General features: G+C 39.9%; 1 protein-coding gene across 1 annotated transcript in view; it reads left to right on the forward strand.

Moving 5' to 3' along the window:
* Window positions 1-720: 720 nt before the first annotated feature.
* LOC107677977 (trithorax group protein osa) overlaps window positions 721-11,110 on the forward strand; it is a 72,586-nt gene continuing 62,196 nt past the window's right edge. Inside the window, exon 1 of the mRNA XM_016473057.1 lies at window positions 721-1,063. Coding sequence (XP_016328543.1) covers window positions 1,016-1,063 — 48 coding nt within the window. The 5' untranslated portion in view covers window positions 721-1,015. The remainder of the gene's footprint in view (window positions 1,064-11,110) is intronic.

Raw genomic sequence — 11,110 nt, forward strand, 5'->3', positions numbered from 1 at the left:
CTGTATAAGCCACTTGATTTCTGAGTTTTTTTCCCCCTGTGAAATAAGTACTTATTACTTTGAGATGGACAAAACGTCTTACAACAAAGTCTACACTATAGGTCTGTTTTTTCTCAGTATTGTAAGAAAATTAATGTGTTCATTTATTTTCCATACACTGGTCTATTATTGTGGTGTGTTTGCTTTTTTCTACACCTTCCCAATGCAACCAATGTACCAATATAATACAAATACAACTATAAATGCTGTATTTGTGTTTATCATTCATGACATTACCAGTAAAAAGTTGATTTACAGCAAAATATCATAAATTGGATGCATGACTTTTGACATCAACAACAAGTTAAGGTTAAAGACCACCACTGCAATATATAATTGTATAACTGTGCATATAACTGTTTTGTGTGTGTACTGTTAATGCACTTTTTATGATTCGATTGAGTAAACTGTTCAGTGACTCGTTCACAACACACAAAAAGACCCTCGCTACAGCCTACAGAAAACGGATTGAAACGATTCGAGTCACAGGGATGAAGCAAAATCCCCAGCACTACTGTGAACAGCCCATACGCGTGTAAACTAGAGCACAGAGACGTAATGTCCCTTTAAGCGCAGACGGCGAGCGGAACATCTGCGTCTCCTCCTCTGTGACATCGCGCAGAGGAGCGTCCTATGGACGGCCTGACTCCGCCCACCAGTAAGGAAGATACAGAGCTCTGTGATTGTAAGCGGCCGTGTAGAGCGAGAGCTGATACAGACGTTTGTTTTATTAGTCCATGTTCAAGAGAATCAACATGACTGGCGCTTGAACGGAATGTCAGGTTAGCTTTCATTTGGACGCAGTCCTCGTTCCTAGCTGGCTGTCGCGCACACAACTGGGCGATAGCACAATTTCCAGACTTATATTAACCGTCTTTTATTAGATTCCCAATCAGGCTTTTCTTTGTAAGACAGTTTACACATACTGAAACAGAGTGGATTTAACAGTGGCTACGTGGGTTACCCGCACTCCAAGATGCTTCTGGTCTCCCAGCGGCTAGACTCACCTCGCATGGACCCATTAGTGAGTTTATGAGTTTCATATTATTGGATTGATTTGAATGGTGGCTCATGATCATTTGGTGTTTTACAAGTAAAGCCCGCTTATGTGTTTCGCTTTGTCAGTATACGCGCACCTCACCTCCACACCGGCTTTTACGCAGTAGTTGCTTTTTCAACTGTAACGCTCCTACTGGTCTGATTGAGGTCCACATTGAAGTTTGGAAACTCGAGTGGAGAAATCCGAGGGTTTTGTGTGCGTTAGATAAAGCAGACAGAGATTAGATGACAAGCTTGAAGACTGCATCAAAGATGAACTGGCGCTGTCCCACGCATTTACGCACACATTCCGAGAAAGTTCCATTGATTTACTATATTGATTTTGCTAGTATTTTATATTGAATTATGAAGTAGTCATTCTGACTAGCCATATGACAAGTCGGAAGGCTATTTTAACATGAGATAATGTTATTGTGGTAGCAGTGGAGCTAGATAGGAGACGATGTACCTAGTAGCTTATCTTTTAAATACGTAAGATGCAATATAAAGTACTACTAATATTTACAAGAAATATTAGTCTCTAGTGAACGGTTGTTATTTGTATCGCAGATCCCTATAGAATTCAGTGATACAAATGTAGAGTTTGTTACAATTCGCAATAGAATGGTTATTTGTCACTACTGGGATAATGACTAGTAGCAGAGGAAGTGCTGGTGACTAATTGAATAGATTATAATCACAACTGGAATAAATTGGCTACTAGTAGCTGATGAATAGATTAGTGTGACAGTGACTGCTTGTAATTACAAAAAAATGTGCTAGTAACATGAATAATAAATACTAGTTGAAAGCCTTGCCATTACGCTCACAGTCTGCTATGACAAACTCTGATTCAGAGGGAACTGCAGGGTTGAAAGCGCAGTCATTTAAACGGGTGGTATGGATTGCTTTATCGATGCACGTAACGCAACTCGACGATTGATAAAACCTTTGTTTTCATACATACGGCTGAAGGCAATGTAGAGTCAGAGAGGTAAAAGCCCCACACTGTTAAAGCAGCATGTGGTCTGCTTGTTGGAATGAAATGGCATCTATCAGACACTCAGGCGGGGCTGCGCTCGCTAACAAAAGACTGAGAACTGGGGACTTGGACGAGAGCGCGGCTCTGGGGCTGCAGGCGCTGTGTAAATCATCTCAAAATGAGCGATAATGTGAGTTTTCACTGTCGGAATTGCGGCAGCGTTTAAGCCTGGTGTTTAACAGTTCATGTGGATTGCTGAGAGATAAGAGAGACAGACGGTGGCTAAAATGCGGGACAGGGCTGCCAGTGTGTCCAGGATTAAGCCGAGCTATAGCAGAAAACGTAATGGGATTATAAAGGTGGCGGAGGGCTCGTTCACTGTCAGAATAAGAATGACTAGAAGGCAGCTTGCATCACTGATTGTCATATCAACGAAGCAAAGAGTGTCTATATGTCTGTGTTTTCTAGTACACGCTTGAGATCCCATGTAATTCAGTTTCTTGTAGATCAATAAACTAAAGGAGAACGTTCAATGACGAGCCTGATTTACGCGCTGTCCCCCTTCGCCTTAGTTTAGCAAACACATTTCCGAAAGCTATTATTGTATTTCCACAGATAGGCTACAGCATGTTTACCCCTGATGGACAGTCCCATATTCTCAGTATCATAAATTTCCCTTTAGTTCAACAGGGAGTTTCCTTGAGTTTTCTGTAACATTTGACAAGCAGTAACAGATGAGACTATTGAGGGGTAAGATAATACAATTGCGTATGATTATGAATAAATTATGAACAAAATGCAATTGTGGATTACACTAGGCATATATCGGTAATTTTCGCAAGACTGTATGTTGTCATGACAGTCGCTCATGTATTATTAATATTCTTTTTCTTTTCTTTTTTTTTGCGGGTCCCTCCCACGTAACCCCTTTGACCTCTTTAACCCAGGTTAAGGGTTTCGATCTTTTGAAGTAGGTCATTAAGAACAGGCAGCTCAGTTAATAAATGTTATTTTAGGCAAGCCAAGCTAAGCCAGAGCCACAATAAAAGTAATTATATACATAAATAATAATTAGTATTATCGTATTGAGTTTATTTCTCTGATGTACACTCTCAAAAAGGATGTGTTAATTTTTAACACTTTTTTTGTGTTGACTATTTTAACAAGTTTTGTGTCATTTTGTGTACATAATTGACACAAATTGTGTAACTATAAAACATTGGTGTGTCGAAATGAGCAGGAATAACATATTGGTTGAGTTAAAAGTAACACAAAATGGGTTGTCCTTAACTAGACACAAGAGTGTATTATTATTATTATAAAAAATAATATTTAACAATTAAAAATAAACATGTTCAGTAATTATTACATTTATGTCATACTGAATATATTGGTTAAATAAATAAATAAATTAGCTTGTTAAATTTTAAATATATTAAATAAATATTTATCAATTCTGAGTTTCTCTGTGTTAAGCTTGTTTTTCTGGAATCCAGTATCACAGTTGTAGATTTCCCGCTCCAGATCTTTCTGCTCCACTCGATTTGAACTGATCTGTGGCCAAATGAGTCAGTGCGCTTTGAAGCTGCTGTTGATGGATGAATAAAAGGGCCAGAGTGGAATGCGCGCTCAGGTCTTCAGATCTCGTGCACGCACAGAGCGGTTTACTGTAATGCGAGCAGCGCTCGTGAATACACTTGGATCTCACTCAAAGTTAGGTGAAAGTTTAAAACAACACATCCAACTTTTATCTTGCCGACGTTTCTAGGATGAGGTCACTGAGTCAGGGCTTGTTTGAAGGAATTTAACTCTGAGGGGTTTTTTTTCTTTGTAGAGAGACGGTGTTTGCGAGTTCAAAAGCAGTCTTCAAAGAGAGAGACTCAGCACCCCCTCATACCACAAACAATCGCTCTGTCATTTTCCCGCGCTAACTAAGAATCGTTCTCAGTGCATCACCTTGAGTGACTCGTTCCTTCGTGAGGAGACAAGTATGAAATTGTGCTGATTTGCAGGAGGAGCCATATGGTGGATCGAGGAGATAGATAAGGATGGGAGGGAGAGATGTTGATAGCGGGGTGTTGAAGTGATTCCGATATAGACAAAGAAAAAAAGAGAAAGGTTGTGCTGTCCAAGGCCAGATGTTTTGCTGTGGTGGTTAATGGACATTTCTTCCTCATTACCTCATTGTCATGGGCATGACCATAGGCGGAAATCCCGGGGGAGGTGGGGGGGGGTTGTCCCCCTAAAATTATGGTTTAGGATTCAAAACCACGCTGTGAAATTTGTAAATAACAATGTTTTGTACTTTAAATAATTGTGCAAGTAGTAAAACAACACAAACGGGGCAAAAATGCGTCTTAAGTTTAGAAACATTTTGGGTCTCCCCCTCCCTTGCCTCACAGTGCTTTGGTCCAAATGCCTGCTTTCCTCTTTTACATCACCTACACACACACACACAAGTCCGGTGAGAGAGAAGTCGATAGTTGTGGAACTCCAGTAAGTAAGGATGCCAAGGCTATTTTATTCACTTAAACATCGGATGAAGTGATTATTTTCTCTTTAATACAGATGCCAATGTATTTTTCGATGAGTCCGCTATGTTAGCAATAACAACGTTACCTTCTTGACGGAAAGGGTTGCCAGGTTTTCACAACAAAACCCGCCCAATTGCTACTCAAAACTAGCCCAAAATAACTGCGTTTCGAGGGGGGTCCCCCTGTAAAAATCGCGTTCCGGGGGCTAAAATATACATTATTGGGGTCGCTTCAACCCGCGGCAACAGTGATAATGTAGCCCAATTCCACGGGAAAACCGCAGACTTGGCAACACTGTGACGGATAGTAATGTCTACAACGGACACGAACGCTGTCACGGCGCGACCACAACAGCTTGAAGTTGTCTAATTTGGTACGGTCTCCCTGCTACACTAGTAGTAAGGCTTTCCTCTGTGTATACATATCCTTACAAGTACAATTTTAGCTGGATTATTTGTGACCCCTTCAAAAATTGCTCTTGAGAAATTTTATGTTTATTGTCCCCCCCCCCCAACTGTTAGATGAAATTTACGCCCCTGGGCATGACTACCTCCAGCAGGCACAGGACGTCAATATAATGTCAGGTCGACGCTGGACATGATGTCAGACAGATGTTGCATTTTGGTTGAGAATGAAAATCGGGTTGACATCAGTATTTGACGTCACAACCTAAAAACAACAAATATCAACGTCAGCTGACGTCGGTATTGGACATCATCTTCACATTGACATTGTGTGATTCCAACTATTTTATGAGGTGGTGATTTCATGATGTGATTTGTACAAAAAAAATTGTAGGAAAAAAGTAAGCATGATGGCCCACCCCTAAATCTAACTGTCAGTGGAGTGTAAGCATGAAATGTACAAATGAGATTGTGCGAATTCACGGGAAATAGCCTTCAATTCGCCAAAATGTAAAATTGTTACGAATTGCGGTAAGAGTGTGTTGGTGATACTTTTCCCAGCTTCAAAGCATCTGATCAAAGTGCAGTAGCTTCTTCTTTCGTGATACATTTAGACACAATAAATTAACACACACTTTTTTGTCTATAAGCACACACCTTTTCATAAGTAGATCCATATCTAATCAATCAAAGTTTCCACATTAGTCATATATAAAATGACAAACACCTTTTTAGACATATTCAGAGGAACACTGTCATTTCCAGAGCAATTCTTTGGTACTGACTCTTTTCAAAGAAAGGGAACTGAGAAAACGAAAGAGTGAACGAGAGGAAAAACGCACAGGCCATCGGCCCGTAGAGGGAAACCCTCATGTGTTTCTGTTATCGCTATGGCTTCCTGATTTAACGTCAGTTGGCGAGAAGGACAGAGAGAGCAAGGTAAGGTGAGCAACGGAGAGAAAAACGGCGTCACTGTGATCAGGCAAGACCTTACCAGGAAATAACAGTGTTGCCTAGGGATGAAAAACAAACAGGAGCACGTACAGAATATTGGGTTGAGTAATTTCTTTTCCTGTCTCCAACACTGCACAAAAACTCAACCAGAGGTACTAGACTGGAGACCCTCAGAGCTAGGGATGTAACGATTACCGGTTTAGGGATGTAACGATTACCGGTTTGACGATAAATCGTGATAAAACACCCCACGGTTAGTATTACCGTTTCATTTTTTAATTATCACTATAACCGTATTCGATTACCGCGATTTGAACAACTGAGGATAAATAAATACTGTACTGCAACTGCGACCATTTTTTCTGCCTGTGCGACTAAATTTTGTGTGCGGTCACACTGGCGCGACCACCGCATTGTTTAACTCATAAGCGCTGCATTTCTGTTGCATGTGAGAAACATCATATTGAATATTGAGGAAACAATGGATGGGTTTCATGCTAAAGTGAAGTAAAAGACCACTTCTTAAACCAAAGGTGAACATGTTGGTATTCTTGTGGGACAAAAACATGCAAGCACTGTCACCGACAACAAGTTTAGTTTTACTTTTCTTTTTGTTTTCATTTTGAAAAGCTTATCTTTGCTGTTTACCTCACGTTACACTATGGATGATAACCGTGATCATTTTGGTCACTGTAATCGTGATAAGAAATTTTCATATCGTTACATCCCTACTCAGAGCTTTGCCAGCTTTAAATTACTCTCTCCGGAAACCCCTGCGTCTCTCTGACACACGGAAGAAAGCTTACAAGCACCTGATTTTTGTCATAAGTGAAAGCGAAATCAGTGGCACAGCAGTGAATGAGAAGACGAAGTGTAAATGCATAAGCCCAAATTACTGAATGAATCGGAGAAGCAGAGCTTAGCTGCGACGAAACATATGCTGCCTCTGGAGAAAACGTCAGAGGATGTGAGGGCTACAAAGATAGAGACTGCTTACTTTACCTCTGACAATCAACTACTGTAAAGCCCCCTGTGAACTCAGCATCTGTTATGGCTTGAGAGCCCAAACGAACATTGTTCATTTGGAGCATCATTTTAGCTGCATCAGCAACTAAAATGCTTTAAAAAGTTGCTTACTCTCCACACTCCGATTTGGGAACAACCGCAGCCAAGTTTCTGTTTCTGTGCAGATATGTGGGAAATTTATGACTGATTCCAGGCCTCTGAGTGGAGTTGTTCTTCTTTCTCTAGTTATTGCTTATTCATTAAGGCTGAATTAGGATAAAATGTTTTAAATATTAAAAATTAAAAGTTCCCAAATTCAGTTCTTATGCTAGTTTTTCTTGCCACTGGGAAGATTGAACTTGTACCATCTTTAGAGCTCAGTATCAAATCAGAGATTGATGTTAGGACGTAAACTCTAGCTTACCCTAAAAAAACAACATCTGAAATCAGATGAAATTACTTTGTCTCTCAGTCTGGTTTTAGATGGGTTTAGAACAGAAATGTTTAGCTGGGAGTCCAGCTAAACCAGCTAAGCACCAGATTGGCAAGGTTGGGAGACCTGTTTTAAAATAGATAAGACCAGCAAACTATCTTAGATTGGTTTTGTTTTTCAGCATTGTACCGCTACTTCTGTTTCATCATGATTTTCAGTTCAGTAGTGTTTAGTTTGTACAGCCCACAACACATTCTCAAGTGAAGGATCTAAATGAAAAAGGGAAGATCGCATGTGAAAAAAGTCAAGGGGGAAAAAGCAAAACAAAACAATGAGAAATGGAAATCTCCACGTACCACTGAATGACATCATGCCTACAAATTTGCTCGGACACAGTTTGTTCTGATTATTTGTATTGCTCTGGGGGAACAGGGCAGTTGGCGTGGTTAAGTAGCTGTTTTGTTCTTTGTGTGTATGTTTAGCATTCCGTTTGATCTCATTTGCATGTCTAATTCAATAGTTTGCATATAGAAGATCGTTCAAGATCATCTGATTCCCTCTCCTATCCTCTCATTATTAGACTGTGTTGCAACACTGTCTGTCTATAGTCTCGCCGCATGGAATACAGGTCTTTGTTCAGCACCAGCAGTGGCTTCCCGCTTGCATCATCATTACACACTCAGACTGTAATGAACCTGTGGCTCCTTTTGGAGAATGTAGGAATGTGTTCAGGGTAGATGAGATACAGTTTGTTTTGCCTTCCACTAAAAGCCCTATAAGTCGCTAGCAGTGATGAAATTAACTGCAACCGTTCTTTGATCAGACAGACATAAAGTGAGAATATCGAACAGTCCAGAAGCATTCCCAGAACATCATTGCAAAAAGTGTATGTGCTGTAGAAGAACAATGAGACGGTGATTGAATAAGTGGAATAAAGAGCAGCTCCAAATTTCTGTATTGTATTTTGAGTATGTTTACTTTTTTTGTTTCAATTCTATGCTAACCAGATTTTCTAATCTACAATCTGACTGTCTAATCTATATATATATAGTCTATAATATAGACTATCTATTCTTTATAGGCATATGGACATTTTTGGGTGAACTTTAAAGCCCACTATTCGCAATTATTTGAATCCTGTACGACAATGCAATGACAGATTATGCAATGCGATCTAAAAAAGATAGACAGGGAAGTTTGTGTGATGTTTACAGAACTGTGCAATAAACTGTAGCCAATACATTTAGCCATTATTTAGTGTTGGCAAAGCCGGTTGCATACACTGGACAAGAAACACGAAATTCATAAATCCTATTGTTTCTTCTTTGCAAGTGAGCATAATCTACTGACTCTGACAGAACTTTGTTGAAGGCTAAGATTCATCGCAACTACTTCGCCATCGATGAACGTCACACTAGGCGATCAAAGACTCACGACTTTGCACTACGACAACAGAAATTCTTTACGATCTCAGACAGTCAATATCGCACAGTGCACATGTGAGCATGACGCTACGAGAGAAATCCATGTTACTTTACGTAATGTGATATATGTCTGAGTTAAACAGGATATTCATTGAGACACAAAAAATGCAAGCTGGAATTTGTGCTTGGAGGAGATGGATTAGAAAATACATGGGTTTTCGGTTGTCATCTGAAAAGTAAAGACCACAAACTTGTTAAGAATGTAAATAGGGTAAGTTTTGTTTTAATATTGACTTTTAGAGAAATGTAAAACTTTAACAACCTCAGTGGGTGTTCTTCCAAGAGTGCAGCTGAACACAGATGCGACTGAAGATTAATCAGTACTGCGACTCACACAAGACTTCAAAGAGCCCGTGTTGCAACAAAAGAGCAAGTAAATGTTTCTCGTTTGAACGTGTCACTACGATACACAGTGATGAATGGTCCTGCAAGACAGCGATCATGCCCACTAGAACGCACATGCACGCGAACGGCCGCACTTTCATCTGCGGTCCAAAGTAAAAATACCCAGAATTCCTGGCACTTCATAATGCACTCATTCCCAGAAGCAGTTGTCGTAGTAACCTTGGCAGCTTTTCACAAGTGTGATCTTTTTCCTACTTCTTTCTAAGGGATACAAATGGAATAGGGTGTAAATTATTAATTAGTGGAAATGGTAAGGGAAGGATTTTATTTATTCATACACAAAGACATTTGTATCTATGTGTGTACTCAATGAAAGAAACAAAGTAATATATGCAGAATTAAAATGATCTATGACTGTGTTCGTAGGTGATTGTGGTAACGATCTATCTGGTAACAGTGTTGAATTAGTGAGTATTATGGGCTGTCTTCTGCATTGTTTCGTTGTTGTCTTTTCTGCAAGTGGTATTCTAGGTCACTCCCTCCTCCTCCCTCCTCCCTTGTGTCATCCATTAACAGAGCCTGTGTGTGTAAGCATCTACGTTTGATCACAAGTGTGTGCTTGCCACTTTCATGTACTTCCTTTTCATGAAGATGGATAGACACCTATTTTTCTAGGTTTTTATTGTTCCTCTTAACTTTCATCAAGTACACCCACATACATTTTCTTTTTCTTTTCATTGCCTTCCTTCCTTCCTTTTATTCTTTTATTCATATTTTTTGTGTCCGTTTGTGCATGTAAGTAGTGAGGTCAGTGAGAGTGCCACTATGGCAGTAATGGGCCTATGTTGGTGTCCGTTTGCAAGCCCATAGCAACAGATTGTGGCGCATGGTTCATTGAGTAACTTGATCCAGACATAATGTTTTACCATGGTTGGCTGTGGTTTGCCCAGTGACTCGGGTTACATACACATACAGGCGTCTCCAGCCATCTCCATCCACAGAGCATGGTCTTCTTGACCCCGGTGACCCCAGCCAGTAGAAGGGAGGGGTCTTAGTAATTGATATAAGTGATTAAGAGCTCTCCATCCGCTCTGTTCAATTAAAAGGAGACATATTATGCCCCTTTTTACAATATGTAATATAAGTCTCTGGTGTCCCCAGAATGTGTCTGTGAAGTTTCAGCTCAAAATAATCCACAGATCATTTATCTGAAATTTAGCAGAAACATGCAGTTTTTCGGGCCTGTCTCTTTAAATGCAAATGAGCTGCTGCTCCCCGCCCCCTTTTCCAGAATAGAGCTGTGCCATTACAGCTCGGACCTGCTAAAAAAACATTTGTTTTGGTTCTGATTATCATGTTTATCGTGCTGAAATCATGTGTTTTAAACCATACGAGTTTAAACTTCTGATATACGGTTTTCTGAGAGCACACAACCGAAGCACACGGACAGAAAGCGGCTGTCACAGCATGTGAGTACTAAACTAAGTTCTCATTCACACAAAGGTTTACGTTAAAAACACACGAGTTACAAAAACAGTCGGTTATGTCTGTGAAGGTAAACAGCTGGGAAATAAATCGCATGTTTATTTTAGATCTGTGTGGCAGCAGCAATATACAGTAAACAAATCAATAAATCCACTGCTCTCTTGTCTCCTCTGAGGCTGGGACACTAAATAGTGTTCTGTGCTCGTCTGTGCAGACAAAGGCAGAACAGTTAGTATGTTTTGCTCAAACTTTTGCCATGGCATTAGAACTAATACACCGTTGTCGCTTGCGAAAACACAATAAAGGCGCCGTGGGTGTAAATTTACAGATTAAGGGGCGATGATATGTCACCTTTAAATGAAGCATATATTTAAAAAATATATATAGTTTTAAAATTATTTTTAAAT

The sequence above is a fragment of the Sinocyclocheilus anshuiensis genome, unplaced genomic scaffold (assembly GCF_001515605.1).
Source record: "Sinocyclocheilus anshuiensis isolate Anshui unplaced genomic scaffold, SAMN03320099.WGS_v1.1 scaffold1673, whole genome shotgun sequence".
NCBI classification, from domain to species: Eukaryota; Metazoa; Chordata; class Actinopteri; order Cypriniformes; family Cyprinidae; genus Sinocyclocheilus; species Sinocyclocheilus anshuiensis.